At 34.3% G+C, this 23,484-nt stretch overlaps 1 protein-coding gene across 3 annotated transcripts in view; it reads left to right on the top strand.

Annotated features, from left to right (window-relative positions):
- The window catches only part of NINJA (Putative interactor of JAZ), a 133,932-nt gene extending 111,564 nt beyond the window's left edge, over nt 1-22,368 (top strand). For 2 of the 3 annotated variants that reach the window (XM_089797797.1, XM_089797796.1), the window contains one exon: nt 21,391-22,368. In XM_089797797.1, the coding sequence (XP_089653923.1) occupies nt 21,391-21,929 (539 nt within the window). In that variant the 3' untranslated portion in view covers nt 21,930-22,368. Of the gene's footprint in view, nt 1-12,862; nt 12,988-21,390 lie in introns of all 3 variants that reach the window. The other variant, XR_016355548.1, reaches the window with a different exon arrangement.
- The last annotated feature ends 1,116 nt before the right edge of the window (nt 22,369-23,484 follow it).

Genomic DNA, 23,484 nt, shown 5'->3' with positions numbered 1-23,484 from the left:
AATTTAATTGGGTTATGGCTTGTTTCTTTCTAAAAATATCTACTGTGATATGTTTTTGTAAAATTTCTTGCAAACTCTGCCCATTTTTCCTGGTCTGCATTATTTTTGTGTAGGATCTTGAGGTAAGTCACTTAGCACGAGTTGAGTGATTTTTATTGTTTTATTATTTGGATTCTGAAATATGTATGCAACTGGATCAATTTTTCTGTTATGCTAAGATGTAATAAGCACTTTAAAAAGATATCTCTGTATATATACATACATACATACATACATACATAGACACACGTGTGTGTATGCATGTATATATACACATATATATACATATACATATGTATATATATACATACATATATACATATATACATACGTATAGACATACATACATACATATATACATACATGCATACATACATACATACATATGCACAGTATACATGTATGTATGTATATATATATATGTATGTATTTATATTAAATTTAATTAAATTAAGTTTTAAATCATATTTCTGAAATCCCTTAACTATTGAAGATGAGGTATTTGGGTTTAGTTACAAGTTTTTAAATCATGTGGTTGTACCTTTATTGTGATGATATTGAGATGCTATTGGTTTTGGATTTAATGAAGTTAGTTTTATTCATAAAATGATTTAGAACCCACCATAAGATTTGTTAGTATAATTAACAAATAGAAGTGCCACTTGTGTTTCAAATATGTAGTTAAGTGTTTTTTTTCTAGAAGGTTGGATGTAATTAAACAAATGACTAAATGTTTTGGAGGTTAGATTTACAACAAATTTGAAATTATTTAACATGAAGTATAGATTTGGGGAAAATGACTGAATTCTAGTAGCAAGAACAACCCACCTACATTTTGATCCCATCTTTTGGTATTAAAATGGGTATTCTCTTTGGATCAAAATTGTTAGCTTGGTGGTTTTTTTTACGACTTTTAGCAATTTAGAATCTTAAATATGGAAAGTAAAAAATCTGTTGAAGATAAGGATCTTATGCCCAATGAGTTTGGTAGAGCACCAGTACTTTGGAATTGTGCATGGGGGGGGGGGGGGGGGGCAATGGAGGAAGCGTTACTTATGTTCATAGCATTGTGTTAAAAATCACAAACTTCCATTATGTGATTAAAAAGCTTGGTAGCTGAAAATGATTTACCCACATGATTTCTATTTGGCACGATGAACGAGCCTAGGCCAAACATTTTGATGACTATGCAAGCTATCAATTTGATTTTCCAAAAGGAAATGATATGCATTATCTCAAGCACCGTTGAGAACAAATCTTTGACATAGGACCCCAAGTGAAAGAAAAGCTTCTCTAATCACTTGTTGGGGGAAATATAAAGAGATACATGTTTAGAAGGAAAAGAAAAGAACATTTATATAGGTACCTCTTCTCCCCTTGAAGAAAATCGCAAAGCAAGGGCACGAAGATCACAAGGGCACGACACAACAACAAAATCGCAGAGCAAGGGCACGGAGATCACAAGGCCACGACAACAAAATGCAAAGATCACAAGGGCATGACAACGAAATGCAGAGATCACAAGGGCATGGCAACAAAATCCTACATCTCCATTGATCTCCACCAACGTTCAGAGCTCTCCACCCTTGTTCAGAGCTCTCCACACTCTTTCACGTGCAACTCTTCACAATCGATCAAATCAAATGGGGAATGATTAATGTCTGTGTTTTTTAATTTATTTTAATAATCACGCGAATGTCACAATTATGACACCAATGTCAGTTTAACGATGACATCAGGCACACTTGCAAAAAAAAGAAGCCTAAAAATCACAAACAAATCACACTGCCATCGCAAATTGCTGTCGCAATTTGACACCAATTGCTATAGTGGATGGAGTGAACTTCTCAAGTGATATTTAAAGGTAACAATTTTATTTCTCATTTATTTATTAATGAGAAATATAAATGTGTATTTGCATTTGGTGACCTAGTCAGCTCATGGTGGACACTTGGCATTGTCTAGTTTATGTCAATTTGTTTTCTCCTGACCACGGTGGTTTAGACGAATACCTAATAGCTTGGTGATAGGTTGGTGCGTGTGCCCTATTCCCTCTCTGCCAATGCTTCCCCCCTTCACTGCGCTCCAGCGAGAAGAAAATAACATGGTGAAAGCATATTTCCAAATCATTCAAGAACAATTTATTTGCCATAACTAATAACCATATTAACTAACCATTTCCAATCTGTGTAATAGCATAACAATTAACCAATATCTTCAATTTTACATGAAACATAACGAATAACCAATATTTCCAATTCACATGAAATCAAAATGAGTAACTAATTTAACCAACCATTTCCAATTTGCTTGAAGTCTTGCCGGCTAAATAAAAATATTTAAAATTAACAAAATAGGGGATGTAACAAAAAAAAGCTACTGGAAAAAGTCTTGAAGGAAATAATGGGAAGAAAATTGTGGGAAAATGAGAAAATGGCTATTGCATTTAATGTACTCACTTAACTAAAAATTGTAAATACCCTATGCCACTATCACTAATAATTGCTCTCTTGCACAAGTAGCTACTTTTGCACATGCATCTCCTTTGCAAATAATGATTCAAGATAGAACCAACCATTTGATAGATGAGGCTATTAAAGCCACAACAACTCCAACAAAAGAAAATGAGGCAACAAATTACAATGGAAGAGAAAGAAATGGGCCATGACCCATGAGCTAACTAGATTTTTGTTTTCAGATTACAATTTCATTCAGGTTCTGATGTAATTTTCTGTTTTATGCAGTGTTGAACCATCCAATTCTCATAGTTTACACCACATCTCTCTGCCTTACATAGCCATCCTTGATGATTCTTGGTGTAATTTTCTAGTGTACATTGTGCTGGTTTGATTGATGCAAAGAGAATATCAACATTCTTTTCAAGAGTTTTCTTGAATAAGGTGAAGTAAATAAATTGTTAAGCCTTTTTCATTTATCAAACACCCCAGCAGGGTGTACTTCCATGCTCTCAGCAACATATGGAAAGATGCCACTATATTAGGAAGGGCGTGGTCTCACGTAATCACCTTCTCATTATCACACATAAGTTTTTAGAGAACAATGGAAAGAAAGGTGTTGCAAACACAGACTTGAGCCGATGACTCACCCTATGACTGGCATGTCAGTTCAACAATTAATTTCGAACTTTACTTATATGAAACTTGATGAGTCTGTTTGGACCATTTAGAGAAGGAAAGAATGAATAGATGCATCCATTGAATCTAATGTTGATTAATAGTAAGGATATGAAAATATTTAAAAGCTACGATTTGACGGAAGCTGTGATGCAAATATGAATGTGGTTTTCTTATGAATCCAAGCCACGAGAATTAATGTTTGAAATTACTAGGCGTTGTTCGATGGCACTAGCAGGGTATAATTCTTGATATGAACTACTGTGAAATGGTAGGAATTACAAGCATGAATTAAGCGCAAGCCCTCGAGTGGCTGCGGTTTCCCACTTTATAGAATAATGCTCGGTTATGTAGGAATTGAACTTGAACAAGGAGTTACGTGCATGAAAAGATATGCAAGGTGGTGAGCATGAACTTGAAGTTTTGACAAAAGATGAATAATAAAGGTGGCCAAATTATTAAAAGAGTATAAGAGGCTGCTAGACTTATAAGATAATTTAATTTCTTTTGGAAATGGTCTATTCACAAACTATTATAGATAATACTCATATTATTTGAGTGTAGTTGTACGTGATGTCTACACACACACACACGCATATATATATACATACATACATATGCGTTATATATTAAAAGTTAAGTACACATGTATGTACATGCACATTAAAGTATATTTATGCATATATGTGCTACTCCATGGTATACATATACATACATACACACACACACACATACATATATATGTATAACGAAATATGTACAATTACACCTAGGTACTGTGGATATTATCCATAACAAGGCTCAGTTGCCATCAAATGGAGCAAACTTCCCAAGTGATATTTAAAGGTAACAATTTTATTTCTCATTTATTTGTTAATGTGAAATATAAAAATGTATTTGCATTTGGTGACTTAGCTCATGGTGGACACTTGGCATTGTCTAGTTTGTCTTAGTTTGATTTCCCCTGACCACGGTGGTTTAGATAAATACCTTATAGCTCAGTGGTAGGTTGGTGCATGTGCTCTATTCCCTCTCTACCAATGCTTCCCCCTTTCACCATGCTCTTGCGAGAAGAAAAAATAACATGGTGAAAACATATTTCCAAATCATTCAAATACAATTCAAATACAATTTAGTTGCCATAACTAATAACCATATTAACTAACCATTTCCAATCCGTGTAATAGCATAATGATTAATCAATATCTTCAATTTCACATGAAACATAATGAATAATCAATATTTCTAATTCACATGAATTTAAAATGAGTAACTAATTTAACCAACCATTTCCAATTTGCTTGAAGTCTCGTCAGCTAAATAAAATAAGCTACCAGAAAAAGTCTAGAAAGAAATAATGGGAAGAAAATTGTGGGAAGATGAGAAAATGGCTATTGCATTTAATGTACTCACTTAACTAAACATTGTAAATACCTTATGCCACTATCACTAACAATTGCTCTCTTGCACAAGCTAGCTACTTTTGCACATGCTTTTCCTTTGCAAATAATGGTGCAAGATAGAACCAACCTTTGGATAGATGGGCTCTTAAAGCTACTTTAATTGCAACAAAAAAAAAACGAGACGACAGGTAACAATGGAAGAGAAAGAAATGGGCTGCTAGTTACTTTACCATTGAAAATTACATATTTATCTACTTGCACGTAGATGTATTTTATAAGATGACATCATATTATATGTTTTATCCAAGGTTCTATCTTTTATTATGTATATCTATATACATGCTTCATTTGGAAGTTTATTTTATCTTCTTGTACTCGTATTTAAATGTATGTATTAATTAGATAGAATCTTGTATAAAAATAATACTAGGTTTCACGTTTATTTCTATATCTATGTGCACATACATAAATATGTATTATAATGAAATGATGGAAATTTCAACTATAAGCCGTTAAAGGTATGTACTTTAATTAAGTTAAAATCATTAATGTTTTTAATGTTTATCTAATAACTCATGCGTGTCCAAATGATTGTACCTTACTATACAAGTCCCTAGGTCCTTACCAAGATAGTTAGTGGTCATATCTGTCAACTAGATAAATAGACTAAGATAGTACCCCATTCCGTTGATCCTGTTTAACAATGCTTCTCCTACTGTTAACTGTTAACTACTATCATTATCATTTGATAAATAATGGATAAAGGCCATCATTATTAAATAGCTAGACAAATAATTGACAACAAACAATTTCATAGAATACAACTGTTATATTTAACTACCCTTTTAATATGATTATGAAAGAAAATCCATTCAATTCAATGGCTATAATAAATTTAAATTAGGTCAAAAATTGGGATGTAACATACCTTCCCCCATAAGTTTTCATTGTCCCCAATGAATGTCACAACCGAAAAACTTAAAATTAATATCTATCCAAACCATTACAGCAATTAAAAGAACTAAAAAATAAAAGTTCAGGCTCTAGCCCTAGAGAAAAGATGAGGGTATTTTTGGCAAAATTTCATGATAATCTTCCTAAGTAGCATTATCCTCTGCATAGTGATCCCATTGGACCTTGCATTGAGTCACATCTCGATTTTGTAAGCGTAGCTTACGCACCTCGAGTATTTTGAGTGGTTCTATTTCCACCACCCCCGGATCTCGCACTTGTAATAGGTTCCAATCAATTATATGATCATGATGAGTGATGTACTTCTTAAGATATGACACATGGAAGACATCATGCATCTTAGCAAGAGCTGGAGGTAGGGCAATTCTGTAGGCTACCCGGTTCATGATTTCCAATATTTCAAAGGGTCCTACATACCTTGGGGTCAACTTTGCATTCTTACCAAACTTGATGGTTCTCTTTTGAGGTTTTACTTTTAATAGCACCTTTTCTCCCACTGAGAATTTTGTAGGTGTCCTTTTTGCATATGCATAACTTTTCTCTCTATCGTTGGCTTCTTTCAATCTTTGACGAATTTGTATTACCCATTCTTCCATTTCCTTAAGCATTTCAGGTCCAATAATAATTATTTTCTCTAATCGATTCCAGCTTATAGGAGTTCTACATTTGCGGCCATATAAAGCCTCAAAGTGGGCCATTTTAATGGTGGATTGATAGGAATTATTATAAGCAATTTTTACCAAGGGTAGATACATTTCCCACTGATACTGCCAATCCATACAGTAAACTCTTAAAAGATCCTCCAAAACTTGGTTCACTCTCTGTGTTTGACCATTATTCTCAAGATGATAAGCTGAGCTGATGTTAAGCTTAGTTCCTAATGCTGAAAATAATGTTTGCCAAAATCTGGAGGTTATCCTAGCGTCCCTCTCTGAAATAATTTTCTCTGGAACTCCATGTAGTCTGAAAATCTTCTTTATGAATTTATAAGCTATTTCTGGTGCTCTATCAATTATATTTGTTGGTATAAAATGAGCAACCTTAGTCAACTACTACTAGAATGGTGTTATGCCTATTCCATTTCATAGGTAACCTTTGTACAAATCCATGGAAATTATCTGCCATTTCTATACTGGTACTTCATTTGAGTGCAAAAGGCCAGCTGGGTAACAATGTTCTGCTTTTACTCTTTGGCATTCCAGACATCCTATCACAAAATCTGTTATTGCTCTTTTCATTCCTTTCCAAAAATATAGTGGTTTTATATTTGACAACATTTTAGTCACTCTAGGATGTCCTAATATGGAGCTGAATGAGATTCCTCTAGAATCATTCTTCGAAGTTCAATTTTGTTGGGTATATAAATCCTGTCATGATATCTTAGCAATCCAACCTCTTATATCCTAGATTCTGAACACCTGGGATCCTGTGGGCCTCTGACGAGAGCTTGGCTGATCTTTGCATAAAATTCATCATGCTCTAGATGTTGTAGTATCTGATCTTTTAATCTGAAATTTATGACAGCCATCGTGGAATGTGTCTTCTTCTACAAAGGCATCTGCCACCTTGTTTTCCTTAGCATTGATGTAATTAATATCAAATTCATAATCTGCTAGAAATTCCAGCCATCTCCTTTGTCTAGCATAGGTTGGGTTGAGTGAAGATATATTTTAGGCCGTGGTGATCGGATCGAAGATTGAAAGGTTTCCCTATCAAGTAGTGTCTCCACATTTAGAGGGCATGTACTACAGTTGCCAAATTTAGAGCATGGGGGGCATAATTCTGCTCGTAATTCTTCAATTTCCTTGACTTATATGCAATCACCTGTTCATCCTGCACTAGCACTCCTACCCTTTCCCTTGATGCATCAGTTATGACTACAAATTTCTTTTGTGGGTCGGGTACTCTTAGTATGAGTGTAGTAGTTAACTTTTCTTTCAAATGCTCAAAAGTTGCTTGACATTTTTCAGTCCATACGAATTTCTTTCCCTTTTTTTGAAGTGATGTGATTGGGTAAGCTATCTTGGAAAAAATCCTGACAAACTTCCTATAGAATCTTGGTAGTCCCATGAAACTTCGGACTTCTGTCATATTCTTAGGCATAGGCCATTCCTTAATTGGTTTGATTTTTGAAGGATCTACGACTATTCCTTGTGCTAATATGTTATGTACTAAATATTGGATTTCTTTTTGATAAAATGCACATTTAGACAATTTTCCATATAGTTTATGTTCTTTTAACCTCTGCAAGACTTTTTCTAGATGCTCTTGATGTTCTTCCTCGTTCTTCGAATAGATTAGGATGTCATCTATGAAGACCAGTACAAACTTATCTAGACAATCTTGGAATATGCTATTTATCAAATTCATGAAAGCTACTGGAGCATTGGTTAACCTGAAGGGTAATATTGTGAACTCATAGTGCCCATATCTAGTTCTGAATGCAGTTTTGTGAATGTCTTCATCCTTGATGCGGAGTTGGTGATATCTCGACCTTAAGTCAATCTTTGAAAATACTGTAGTGCCTTTCATTTGAACAAAGAGTTTGTCTATTCTAAGAAGTGGGTATCGGTTTTTGATGGTGACCTTATTGAGCATTTTATAATCTACGCATAGTCTCATAGTTCTGTCCTTCTTCTTGACAAACAATACTGGGGCTCCCCATGGTGAAACATTAGGCCTGATAAATTTCTTATTTAACATATCCTGTAATTGCATTTGCAACTCCATTAATTCTGTGGTGGTCATTCGATAAGGGGCTTGAGAAGTGGGTTCTGCTCCGGGTACAAAATCTATGGTAAAATCAAAGACTTGGGATGGAGGTAATTCGGGAAGTTCTTCGAGAAACACATCCTGATATTTCTTTAGGTATGGGTACTTCTCTTCGAAAGTTTCTTTCAATTTTTCCTTGTTTCCATGGGGAACATCCTTTGTTTCTCTCAAATCTTCAATTAGATCTCTTTGGAAATCTACTTAATAGTTTGGGTGATATAAAGCATTCAAAAGCTCCATAATCATTTAAAATAGAAACAGGGTTCTAGTAGATCTTACCTGGAGTTTCGATTGGGCCTATCTGTTGCTCTGCTTGTCAATTGTCAAGTGCTACGTGAATCCTTTGCTGTATAAACATGCTGCTGTGATGGAAGGGGTGGCTGATTGGTATTAGTCTTAATAGGGCATTTATTAGCATAATGATCTCCTCCACAAGTGAAGCATCCTTAAGGTGGCCCCTTCTTTTCACTGGCCTTATTATTCTTATTTGTATTGAAATTACTTTTAAAATCCTTGATTCCATTCCCGTTTGATTCTAATTTGTTAAATTTATAATCCTTAAACTATTTTTTCTGAGATCCAGTATCTGTACCTTCTGTATTTGAGTTTGTTTTTCTTTCATTATCCCAGATGGAATCATCTCTCTTGATTTTATATTCCTGTCAGACAAGCTTTTCTAGAGCTTCTTCCACGATGTTGGTTCCCAAAACTGCAGATTGGAATCCTACGAGCTTTGCCTACTTGATGCTGGGATATCCAATTGGTTAAGACCAACTTGACGAAATTGAACAATGCGGTCCGAGTTCCCTACACTTCTGGCTCTGCAAAACCAAGGTGGGTGTACATGATCTTGGACAACAACCTTAAATCTAAGATGCTCAAAGCAGATTGGTTAGAACGTGAATAGAATGAAAGTTTCCCAAAACGGCAAGTGTTATAGTAAACTTCAAACTGGTGATTTATGAATTAATAAATAAATGTGATAATGTTTTAAATAAAGAATGAATACAACAAATGAATATATTAATTCTGCAATGGAAAGAAATGAAACAGTTGCTAGCATATGGATTATGAATCAAGAGTAAAAGACCAGTACTTAATTAAATGGGCAATCAGAGTCAATATTATGAGTTGAAACGTACAACTTTATAAAATTCAATATATTTAAACCATAAATATTTTTAACAATTCAGACATAACAGATCAATTATATGAACACAATTCTTAACTAGTCTAGTATGCACTTTAACTTCTGCGGAGACAAACTAGACATAAATACGGTAACAATAAAATATTTCACAATATCTATGTTTATCAAGTTTAAAATGCAATAATGACCCAGTCCACTCATCTGAATTTTAAAATATTTATAGAAAATAAATAAAAATATTTATAAAGGACACAACTTAATAATAATTCAAAACTCCAAAATTTAAAAGAAATAATTATGTTGGAAATAAAATCACAATAAAGACATTCCTTACAGATGATCCACTTATTGCGAATATATCCGGATTGCACAAAATTCACCCAATAATTCAATCCACGGGCTTTGATCAAGAATCATTTATTTCCCAATCAAAAAATATAATACATCATAAGTGCATCATAATATGCAATTTTAAAAATAAATAAAATATGAATTGTCTGACTTGTTCGATTTTATATGTCATATTTATAGGTGATGAAAAGGTATCGGTTACCTTTCCAAACCTTATATCTCTTTGAATATTTAACAAATTACTTTTAAATTTTTCAAATGCCTTGTATTTTATCGGGCTCTTAAGAAGATTAATCAATTCTTTTTGTATAGTTTAATTGTATTGTCGTGAAATTTCGGCCAAGACTATAGTCCGAGAAAATAATTTCTTTTTCTTGAGGCGAAGTATTTCTTTGGCATAGTGAAACCCGTAGAGACTTGGACGCTTGGACCTTTCGTTCCGCGCAGGTTCCACTCCATTCAAACGCTCCTTGTGATTTGATTTTCCTTCTCTCAACATCTTTGTCTGTGCATCTTGTGTTTGTTTTGATGCTCATATTTCTCCAGACACTCATGTGCGTGATGTTTCCTTCATTCGAATGTACAGCTGCCACAAATATACAGAGCCTTGTAAGTAAAATTGATGGGAAATACTACAAAAAGGGCCCGTGGAAATCGCTAATGCTAAGGAGAGCAAATACGCTTCACTGGCTTTCTTCAAATTGATCTCTCCGAAATAATCATAGCTTTAATAATAAACTTTCGCTAGTATGAGATTTGATTTCTAGACATCCCCATTCATTCAACAACACTATGTAAAGACGTGGCAAATAGATTTTAGGCTCCTTCGTATCACTGTGCATCAAAATTGCCATTGGTGACCTATATTACACTTAGCACCTCTATTAGGAATCATGCCATATCCGTATGGACCAGATGACTGCCATGGTTGTAGATGGAGTATTGAATACTTTCATGGCTCAAATTCCTTGTTTCCTCACTGGTGCACCTTGCTCAAAGATCATAGCCATGGATGCTTGGCTTCCATTTCTCCATATGGTGGTTAACCTTACCTTTGCTATTAATAACTATTGGCTTCACAAAAATCATCAGGTACATTTGAAGATTTGAAGTTCAAATGAATGCGTTCACCTTTCTTTAGGGACAAATGAAGAAGTTAAAGATTTACATTTAATATTTGATTATGACATATATACCCCATGTATGACTTGGAGAATGAAATTATTGGTTATCGACAATGGTATTGTATTTATGCTACTTAATAATGTCTCCAGTAATCATTGCTCATAATGCTATTTGCTCTCCATCAAAATCTAGAAACCATGCTTAGCACTGCAAACTATTATCAATACTTCTGTCCTGATGACCTTTATAACGTAAGGTAAGATCTGATGTCATAACTTTTTATGTAAACATTAGTGCCTTGCTTTGTATTCCTATACTTCTAATATTATATGACCAGTATTTACATCTGATCTCCATATTTGAATAACAGACTTCAGGAACTTCAACAATTAACTACCGAAAGAATCTTAAACAAGGCCCACTTGTTACTCCACTCATTTGCACTATCTCTGACTGGTATTTACATCATTATTACCTTCATATCGACTGGTAGCAAAAGTCAGAAAGTATTATTGTTGATGCTCAGGATATACAACTATCCAAAGTTAGATATGCTTCAAATCTTTTTCTCAACAAACTTTTGTCTCTAGTTGCCATTTAAAATGTACCCATATTGACATTATAGAGTGGATTCATGATCTAAGTAAGTCCTTCAATCCTGACTTTGTACAACATATGCTAAAATCTCCTTTGACTAATGAACAAGCCGTCTGCATCAGATTAACATTAGCACCTATCTTTTTGACTTCAATATCTGATCAAATAGTTTTCCATCTTTACATAACTCCATCAGTTTGTGCACACGATTGTCATCATCTTTAGATGCATTGCAGAAATGGATTTTAATCATGGAGGCTGATACTCATAAAATATGCCCAAATAGATGCCTAAATTTTTTAAATATTAAGGCTCCATCACATGGTTCAAGGAGTGAGAACATCAACTGCCCCTCCTATTCTATTATTCAATCCCATGATGAATTTTGTTACCTTCAGGTTCCTATCTTGTTGGTATGGTGGTACATACTTCAGTTGTTGGGTGAATTTCTCCCAATACTTATGTACGGTCATATCTCCTTGCTTAAGATTTTGAAAATCTAACAACTTTTTCTCATAGAAGGTTTGGGGTAGCTAGCGGTTTCAAAAAATGGTTACAAACTTTTCCCAGGTAATATCAGTGGTTTTAATGTTTAGCTCAACCTTGGTGTTTCCCCACCATGTAGCAGCTTCTCCAGTAAAGTGGTATATTCCTCAAATTGCTTTTGAGGTTTTTGAAAAATTCCTAATTTCAAAGTACTGTTCGATTTCTGCATCTTCTCCGGATTCAGAACCAACAAACTTGGGTGGTTTGATCTTCTTAATATTTGCGGATAGGTCACTTACTATTTCAAGTTTCTTCTATTTTTCGTTTTGGGAAGGTGAGGTTTGAGGGGTTTTCTTGCTATGTTTAGAGACTTCTGTTTCTATTCTGGGAGGGGGCGAGAATTGCATTTCCTCTTTGATTATGCCCCATTTGGGCTGCCATTTCATTCATTCTTTTTTCCATGTTATCTAACTCTAGTTGCGTTTCTTGCAAAATCTAAAGTAATAAATTAGTGGAAGATTGTGGGTTATTTTCATGGACCATTTCATGGCCTGCAATGTTCTCTTCGCTGCTCGTATTTCTTGTTTACTGGTTTAACCTGAAAATTATCAAGATTCTTATGTCAATTTGTTGTGTTATATTATTTTTTAACATGATTTCTACAATATAAAGAGATTGCGAGTAGATAAAACACACGAATAAACCAATTTATTCAATAATTTTTTTATATATTTCTATGCTGTATTTACAACAGTCTTTATTTTACAAAAATTTCCTCCTCAGAGGATGTTTACATTATAGATTTGCTTATTCTGAATTTTCTTTATTTACAGCATTCAGTTCAGTTTCAGACTTGTACATATCCTGCACCATCCAAGATCTATGGAAGTGCATAAGAGAACTGTCTTGGCGAGCGTTCCGAATTTGAATCAGTTTGTTTCTATAGGTTGCTTTACTGGTAGGAGTCCACCTGACTCTTTCCTTCCTCATTCATTGCAAAGCCTGCTTTAAGGTTTCATTGTCTTGAGGTATGGAACAAGTGTAGTTGTAGTTCGGTATGTTCTTAATTAGGTATAAAAAGATGAGATGTCGTGCTTTCTTGCGAGGTGTTTTACGTACTTGCATCCTATTTAATCTAAGAATTTTCAAGTTTATTAGTCTTTATTTAACTAGTGTGCCCTAGGTTCAATGTCGAACCCAACGCTCTAATACCATATGTAACAAACGGATTTTCATAACAAAATAAAAAACTAATGTTTGGTTTTACATAGAAATGAAGAGTTTTCTTCAACTAACTTTCGAAACAAAACATCTTAAATCATTTTCATGAGACTTTAACTGATTTAACTACTAAAGATTAACTCAGATAACCATTCAACTGAAATAACAATTAACTAAAGTAACTGAAATAACAATTTCCTATCTTTCCTTGCATATAGTAAAGTAAATACATTATTAGTTACAAGAGGAATATAAATGCATATTTGGAATGAAAAGAAGAAACATACAAGAAGTACCTGACGAGTCTTTAACTAGTTGTGCAAGCCTCGGATTTTTGTAAATATTTAAAAAAAGGGAAATCATTTAATAGCTCATGCATGTTCATGTTTATTGTTTTCTCCCATTGTCAAGCCGTGGTGATTGGATAATTAAACCCACCCAAAAACCTTGGCCAAGATCGATAAAGGCATGTTTGCCAACTTAAGATCACATGATGTCGGTAGTGCTAGTTATTCAGATAGGTTTGTCTATAACTGAGCGAACATTCTAAACACTAGAAATGCTCGGATGGCTGGACTAGTAGTATCCCAGGCCCGATTCCGAGGTAGGGAGGGCCTTTCATTTGAAAAGATTGTGTGGGAATGAATATGGTCCGTGGTTGGGAGGTTAAGCCTAAGTCAATGCTTCTCCTCTTACCGAAAGCCAAGGCTTGCACAACTAACTAATGACTCACCAGTTACTTCTTGTATTTTCCTCTTTCTATTTCTTGTTATGCATTTACTTTACTTGTATGCAAGGAAAGATAGTTAATCATTATTTTAGTTATTTTAGTTGATTGTTATTACAATTATTCATTATTTCAGTTGATTGTTATTACAGTTACTTCAGTTGATCGTTATTACAGTTAATCGTTATTTCAGTTATTTTAGTTAATCGTTATTTTAGTGAATCACTATTTCAGTTGTTTTATTATCTCAGTTAATCATTAGTAGTTAAATCAGTTAATGTCTCATGAAAAGGATCGAAGATTTTTTTTTCGATAGTTAGTGGAGGAAAACTCTTTCATTCCTATGTGAAACTAGATATTAGTTCTTCTTTATTTTGTTATGAAAATCCGTTTGTTACAAATTAAGTTAAAATCATTAATGTTTTTAATGTTTATCTAATAGCTCATGCATGTCCAAATGATCGTACCCTGATATACAAGTTGCTAGGTCCTTACCAAGATATTTAGAGGTCATACCTATCAACCAGATAAATGGACTAAGATAGTACCCCATTCCGTTGATCCCGTTTAGCATTGCTTCTCCCCTTTGTCTTCTCCTGCAATCACTCGTGCAACATTTTCCACAATAATAACAAGTTCCATGATAAATCCATAATAACATTTAACGTGGATATCAATAAGGAATTTAATTATTAACCATAATTCCGAAACCAAGAAACTATTAACTACTATCATCATCATTTGATAAATAATGGATAGCGACCATCATCATTAAACATTTAGACAAATAATTGACAACAAACAATTTCATAGAATACAATGGTTATATTTAACTACCCGTTTCACATAATTATGAAATAAAATCCATTCAATTCAATTGCTATAATAAATTTAAATTAGGTCAAAAATTGGGATGTAACAAAGAGAGCTTCTCCCTACTGAGAGTAGATTGCAATATCTTTTTTTAAGGTTGTTTATGGCACTTTTCTATCTAGCCCATTATTTTTTTGCGTTTTTGAGATTGAGCAAAGTAACATGCTGCGATTCTTTTTTTTTTGGAGCAAAAGGCATTAAATGCCTATATATTTATATTAATAAAACAAAAGAGATATACATGCTAACTGTCATTACATGCTTCAAAATTTGGCCATGAAGACCCAAAATGACTTCAGCTGCCCCAAAATACACTTTGAACAAACAGACTTAAACTATGTTCCCATGTCATATTTATACTGCTACATACCATTACACTAGGCCACCATTTAAATACCAGATACAAAATGTGGCATAACCATTTGGACAATTAACACTGCTTTACAGCTTCATATTTGGACTATTGATACTGCTTTACAGACTTATAATTTTTCCAAAAAGAAAATTGCAGAGACCATTGCTAAACTTTAATCATTTTCCATGAGAATGGGGACATCTGTAATTCCACCCATTTCATTTGGGTTTGCCAAGCTCGAACCTTTCAAATGCACATGATCCTGTAATGTCTCTACGTCTGCTGTAAAGAATGAACTCTGGAACCTGCAGTAGATTGTTAGCACGTGATATATATATATATATATATATATATATATATATATATATATATATATATATATATAACTATGAAATTAAGATCCTACGACATGTTAGTAATGATGAAATAATTAACTATCAACTAAGTACTACCCCTTCTAACCTCTGCTAATCCTTAGAAATCTTTTCAGGTTTACTCTACCTTCTGGTGAGAATAGTTCTCGGTTGGGCAACTGTCATATGAAGAATGCCTCCCTAAGGCCTCTAGGAGCTCTGTTAATGATCATACTCATTAATAATCACTACTTGGTAGAGATCCCACCTCTTACTAAATCTGTAGTCTCTAACGGATGCCCTCTACCAAGATCAACTTGGCTCTTATCATATTATAAATTATTTGATAAAGAAGGTAGATAAAATACACCTCTATGTTGCCTCTAAGGTTACACTGAATTCTCTATGACTTTATTTGGATTTTAGTCTCTCTTCTTTATGTTATCTTCTTATTTCAGAATTTAATTCTTATCAGAATAATGGACTGTCGTAAATAATGGCCAGTCCCCAGATGGTCTCTATTTAGTGTAGCTAATTCCTCTATGTCTCCAATTCCTATACTTGCTACTGAAAGTGCTGAGTTTATAATATTAATACTGTTATCTTTTATAATTCCTATACTCTCTCTGATATATATATATATTCTGATGTATACATGTATCTCTGTCATCTCTAATGTTATTATCGCTTATTTATTAGAGCTCTGAGTGCTATGGATAATACTGTGTCTATTGCTTGACCAGCTTGCCATGCTATCACAAGTATTCCTATTTTTCCTTCTCTTGCGCTGATTATATTATATCATTTTTGGTACTGATATTCATCTGTTATTCTTCAGAGTTCAAACTAAGAATTCACGTGGTCTTTCCCTCTATATTTGATGAACATTGTTATCGCAATCCATAGTAACCATACTTCTTCCCTTTTTATCGTCTTCTCCTTGTGTAGGAATTGTGCTTCTCTTAAGGATCCTCCTGCTACGATCAACGTTGTCATGTCTAGCTTGTCGTTTGTGGCTATTCTTGGACTCCTTTGCCTTTCATCCTTTTTGGTCTTATTTTATTTGTTTGATTTGCAGTCCATTCCAAGTTGGCAGATCGGTGTGTGTTGAGTCTTATACTTATATGATTTCTTTGGCTTGCATGGAACTTCCTCTATGCTTCCTCGTCACTTATTCTCCAAAATATGCATTTGTATTGTCCAGGTATGATGAAATCACCTTCATGTTTTGTATCAAAAAATATAAAAAGTATCCTTTTTCCCCCCATTCACCAATCTTCCTCACTGAATTTATACACTCTGGATAATATTGAGACGTGCCTTAATGAAACCATTGTGCCTCCTCACCATTGATTATCTCTATTCGGTATTAAACTTGTCTTTTAGAATTTATTAATATTTTAAATAATCAATGAGCTCTACTAGCCTTCTTATGAAAATACAAGGAATCGGCTCCTCATTTCTTGAATTGTAGTGTATCATTGCATTGTCTCATTGATTTAGTAGTTTATAATATTATATTGTAATATATTATTTTATGTATCTTTACAAATAATATGTAAATATAAATATGGGTGTTTATTATTTTATTTTATTTACAATATTGTGGATTAAGATTATTTTGATATTCGACGATCACCAATAATATTTTTATGAAACAATCATCTTTATATTCAATATTGTTTTTAAAAAAAATATTTATTAACTATATTGATTGATATTATTTTCAATAATATTTACATATTTGTAATATTTGATTAATATTGACTAAAATATTAAGAGGATTGATTATGTTAAAAGTAGCATTCTTTGGCCATGTCAAGACCTTTCCATTCGTGAAACTGACTCTATATCCATTGTCTTCTAGTGCAGATATAGATACTAGGTTTCTTTTAATTCTTGGTAAAAATAGTACATCTTGTAGTTGAATAGTGATGCCCGAATCTAATTTGATGTTATAGGTCCCCACTCCTTTTATAGGATGTGTGGGGTGATCTCCGATGGTTACCTCTTCCTCAATTTCTTCAACATAGTATCTAGAGTTTCTCGGAATTTGGCAATATGTCTAGGCGACCCACTATCAATCACCCAAGTATTGACTTTAATTGATACATGATTTGATAGTGCAAGATAAAATAGGAACTTCTTAAGATCCTTTTCTGTATTTGTTTTCCTGACTTTAGCATAGAATGCTTGTTTCTTAAGTCTGTCAGGGCATTTGACAGCATAATGTCCATATTCATCACATCGAAAACATTGGACTTGTGAAGCATCTCTCCTTTCCTTGCCCTTCCCATGAAATTTTTTATTCCGTTTGAAGTCTTCTTCCCTTTCTTATGATGTTTGGCATTCAGAAACATCGAGGTCTTCGTTTATGGGTTTTTGTTTGATTCCTTTTGGTAACTGCCTAGCTTCTTCTTGTAGACAATCAGACCTTAGGTAGACTAACTTTGGGAGTTTTGACCTTGCACGTATGCCTTGTTTGAATGATTACCATGAGTTGGGTAGTCTGCTTAGATCTATTAGGGATAATTCTTCGCTTTCTATCTCATACCCAATGTTTGATAGTTGATCCCTTAATTCTATTATTCTCATGAAGTAGGCAGTCACAGATTCTCCTTTATTCATAGTTATGTGATTCAATTGTGTTTTGAGTGCCAGGGTTCTGCCTGTATTATTTATCTCAAAGGTGCTCTCTAGAGATTTTAACATGAGGTATGCAGTGTGTGCTTTGCCAGTATAGGTACCATGTGGTCTCTCACATAATCCACTATCAATTTCATAGCTTTCTTGTTATTTTCAATCCATTGGGTTTTTCTGGCTCATCATCAGGTTTTGTCCTTTTTTCTTTTACATATGAATCTACTTTGTTCTCATCTAATATCATCATGATTCTTAATTCCACGCTATGAAATTGTTGGCACCCTCAAGGTGATCCTCGAATCTGACTGGATTTGTCATTCTGAGTGATGAAAGTGTGACAGAACTTTATCAATGTAGTCAGTCTGATTTCGCAAGTTTACCTTTGATCTTCCTAACTTGGCTTTGATACCATGCAGATGTATTGGTAAACTTAGTAGCAGACTGCAATTTTACAACTTCCATAATTCTGATATGATTGTCTTATTATGCAGGCATCAGTGATCACAATACTAATTTAATGTTCAGATTTGAAATGGAAATTCTGAAGATTATACTTTGCTTTTACTCTGATATTTGAAGGCAGAGATAGTACTATTTATTATTTTCGATGGTGCTATCTCTTGTGTTTTCATCAATTTATATAACCCTATGAAAGTATGGTCATGTCTAATCAGATTAAGGAGGCATGGCGGTTCAACATGATTGGGTTCCAACAGCCCCGATCCTAGTCGGGTGTCAGCAGTTAACTAATATTAACACCAAACTCATTAGTGTTTGTTTGGATAACAAGTCAAGATCAATCTATATAAAGCAATGAATATATATTTAAACAATGCTTGATCGATTTGCATTATTTCAAGAGATAATCACAGATTTCATACTTGGCAAAATATGCAGAGTCAGATCACTGATGGAAACGATAGTTGTTTGGATCATATATATGATTGTGTATGAATGCATGTATATCAGTTCACATGGTGAATTAGTATACATGCATGCATACATAGTTATCAGTTTCATCCTCTCATACTGACCGACGCTACCATATTTTAACAATGCATTATGTAACATCTCCAATCAGATATTCTTCCCATAATTTACCTTAAAATAATTTTCAGAATATAAACATATATCTTAGCAAACAAACCAGCAGAAATAACCAGCATTGGAGTAGTAAATGCTCATTAAAATACCTCAAAATATGTTATTGTATTATACATCAGCAATACAATAACCAGCTATCAAAATATCCTCTTAAACACAGTATTACAGTTAGATTAGAAAACTAAGAAAGAATCTCTAAGCACATATCAGACACCTAGCGTGACATCTCCACGGACAATGGGGTTGTGTCCACTGTCTACTGGCACGGGGGTCTGTCCTCAGGCTGTAGAAAAGTTGAAGCTTTCCAAATAGCTCTCCAAAAGAGAAACTGAAATTTGAATCATAAAACCAAGCATGCTGAAAATAAGCTCCGTCTTCCCTCTTAAGAACAAACAGGTGACTCTTCGCTTTCCTATTTCTGTTATCAAATAGATGTTCCACAATTTAGAGAAGTTTCTGAAAATAAAGCGCACATAGATAATAAAGTGACATTAACAATATCAATTCAAGTTATAAAGTCACTTTATAATAAATCTGTTAAATCCTCAGATATTAAAATCTCCCATCAGATGGACTCGGATATGCATGGCTGATAGCACGCCGGAAAGCTCTTGACAAGATCCTCCTAGTCCCACCCTGAAATGCCAAGAATGAACAGTCTGCCAACTTATTAAAAATAGTAAGTGCCTGTAAACCCCCAAAAAACAAACCAAATTAGCCCACAACTAGCCTAGGCCAAAAACTGCTTTCACCATATAGAAACCCTGGTTTGCCCATGGGACCAAGGCAAAACGGGCTAATGGCGGAACCAAACTCACTGGCTAGAAAAAGGGACATGATACATTAGTTGGTACTATGTGGCTTATCTCAATAACGATCCGCCCATTGAATCAAAGCCTTAGCAAATCAGGCAAAGCTCCCCTAAGTGATTCAAGATAGGTTATGGATCCCCATGTATGGCTTGCCCCATCCAATTGCTACAAAGCCACAGCTAATATCTCCATTGCATCATAAATTTGGCCCACCTTGAATGTCAATAGGATTTTGTTTAGCCATCTGTACTTGTATTTAAAAAATCATATTCTGGAATCTCTCAACTTCAGCTTCTTGCCTTAGGGTCACTCCATAGGTTAATCTCATCTTCTTCGAACACTTTATTTACTGCCCTTTTTCTTAGAAGAGATACTTATTGATACTTGCTTTGAATTCTGTGAATTCCACCCAGTATTCAGAAAATTTACCTCTCGTCATTTTTAGCAGTGGCAATGATAACCAAGGCCCTGATACCTTTCATAGAAAGTTAATGCATTAAGTATTGCAACTTAAAATCTGAGTGTGGCTCTCTGTTTTGCATTATCAAAATAAAATTGTAGGAGACAATTTTAGTTTTTTGGTTTCCCCTCATGCTATATCTTCAGGAGCAGGAAGTATACAAATTCATAGACTTAACTCTTCATTAATCCTTGGTAAACTAAAATTATTTGAATAGTAACACCAAGATTAAGGGCTACATGCTAAAAACATGAATATATGTCAAATGCATGATGACAAATGTCGTTTTTGCAGTGTTTTTCTAAGAGCATAATGTAGGGTTTCCACCTGGATTCAGCATCTTCTAATCTAAAATTATGATTGTCTCGCTGCTGATTTTTCTTGACAACACTTGCTATATGCAACCGTATGACTAGCTTAATTTAGTTCTTTGTTTGGATTTCAAGATCTGTATCTCATTGATCTTATAAAGTAATGATTTTTCTCTGCTATTAGATTGCACTGTCTTAAGAAAGAAAAACTTTTATACAGTTTTCATGTTCTAATTTGCATCAAGTTGATTTTGTTTTAAAGTTTCAACTTGCATGAAAGAAACTTAATTTTTTTTTGAATCCATTTGACAGTAATTACAAGAGTAGATATCATAATTGATCTTGATGATTACATTTTCCTAAGCATTTTAGCTGTGACATCTTAATCCTTAACTGGTTAATTTTATTTACAGTAGAATTTTGCTAGTGACCTATATCTTGACCACATATCCCTTGGTCAAAATCCATTTCTCTGACTCTTGTTTTTTTCTTGTATCTGCAGTTCAGCCATCTCAGGTTTCTTTAGGTATAATATCAGCAGCTGGTGAAAGAGCACTCCCAGACAACCAAAAACCAGAGTCAGCAAATTCATTAATGAAAGATGAAAGACAGCCTGAAAGGACATGTTCGGATAGAGGGACATCCTTATCATCAAAGGCTGCAGATGATAATACAAAGCATGGAGCTGCTCGGTCTAAGGAACATACTAACCATCTTCCAATGGCAGATGGTCTTTCTCAAGAAGTTTGGAATTTAAGGCCAGGGTTAGCTCCAGGACTGAAATTTGGTGGTACAGGTAATTCACCTGACTTGCCATGGGTATCTACGACTGGATTAGGTTCAAATGGAAAGACCATTTCTGGTGTGATGTATAGGTATAACAAAAGTCAAGTTAGAATTGTGTGTGCCTGCCATGGAAGGCACATGTCACCTACTGAGTTTGTACAACATGGAAATGATGCAGACGTGTCGAATTTGGATAACAATGTGGTGGCAAATTCCTTCCCTAGTGGCAATCAGCCAACATCTGCTCAAAATTGAGACTATCTACTACCAGTGAACCAAAAATGAACATAGCAGTGAATGGCTAGGAATGTTGCTTTAGGGACTTATTTTTTATCAATGCTTTGATATCAAGATTTAAAAATTAGTATTTTACGTGTTTACATGTGATTTGATGCCGCTAACACAACTTACCTAGAAGCACTATATTACCCTCTGTGAACTTTTGGTTGTAAATAATTATTTAGAACAATGATTTATATGAAATCTGAGCTCAACCAGATATGCAACCCCATTACTTTCATGGCATGATAGTGCTTCTATTAACTGTATTAAAACTACCACCTCATACAATTTTATTTCATCTCAAACTTAAGAATGTGGTGGGATGATCTTGCCAAAAATTATCATCATGGCTTGCAATGGATACTGCCTTTCACGGAAATATTACACCAAATCTCTAAGTTAAAGATTCAAATAGATGTTCCACAATTTAGAGATGGAGATTAAGATTTATTTGTATGTATGATTTGATTATTGGTATATAGTAGAAGGTTTTACTAGTTGGTTGAGCAATTAAATTCAATGGTTGGAAGGGCATGTGAGTTTCCACTATTTACTTGTGGATTCTTTGAAAGGTCCATTTCAGTCTATTTTTATTGTATTTATTCAATTTTATTTTTTAATTTGTTATACCAATCATTGGAGAGTTAAAATTTGACCTTTTTTTTTATAGTTTGTGTAATTATCGTTTTAAATAATTAAAAAAATTAATTTTCTTTTGTCCTATTGATTAAAATAAGTAAGAATTTTAATAAGAATTTTAATTTTTAAATCAATTATATATATAACAATTTATAAGTGTTGTGTGTCTCACTGCTCACTCCTGCTCCTTGCTCTCGCTCGCTCTTGCTCCCTGCTTGGTCTGTGGATGGCTGTTGGGGCCGCACCTTCTTGGCCTGTCTTCAGCGGTTGGTCGGGGGTTAGGTTTCTTGCCTCGGTTGCTGGTGGTTGTGCTGCTTCCTTTGTGGATGTGGTCGCTTTCGAAGCTGAGGTCCATGGATTGGGGGTTCCAACTGTGGATCGTTCCGTTTTTTCCTCAGGTGTGATTCCTATCATTGTCTGCAATCCAATCCGGTTGGAGTTGGAGGATGATGTTGTAGAAGAAATTGCTCATAAGATCAAGGACTTCTATGAGAGGGCAACTTTTTTTAGATTTCGAGGCTTCTGGCCTTCCCTTCAGGCTCTTAATGCTTGGATTTCTAAGCACTGGGACCCGTTGATTTCTGAATCTATCCAAATTTACCTTGTGGCTAGGGGTTTTTTCATAGTAAAATTTGATGTTGCTGAAGACAAGAGGGCTATTTTGTGTAGTCGCTTCAGCTGGGAGGACCATTACCCTATGTTGGCCAAACTGTGGCACAAGGGTTCCACCCTTCATTTGAATCTTTTTGTCATATGCCTCTTTGGGTTAGGCTCCCGAATCTTCCCCTTCACCTATGGTGGGATTTGGTTCTTGAAGCTGTGGGAGATGCCATTGGAGACTTCCAAATGGTATTCTAAATCTTTGGACATTCTTCATACTACTTACGCT

Source organism: Cupressus sempervirens, chromosome 8, assembly GCF_028749045.1.
Source record: "Cupressus sempervirens isolate cs-2001-9-10 chromosome 8, ASM2874904v1, whole genome shotgun sequence".
Classification (NCBI taxonomy): domain Eukaryota; kingdom Viridiplantae; phylum Streptophyta; class Pinopsida; order Cupressales; family Cupressaceae; genus Cupressus; species Cupressus sempervirens.
Note: the sequence above shows the minus strand (reverse complement) of the source record. Positions and strands in the feature narration are given on the sequence as shown.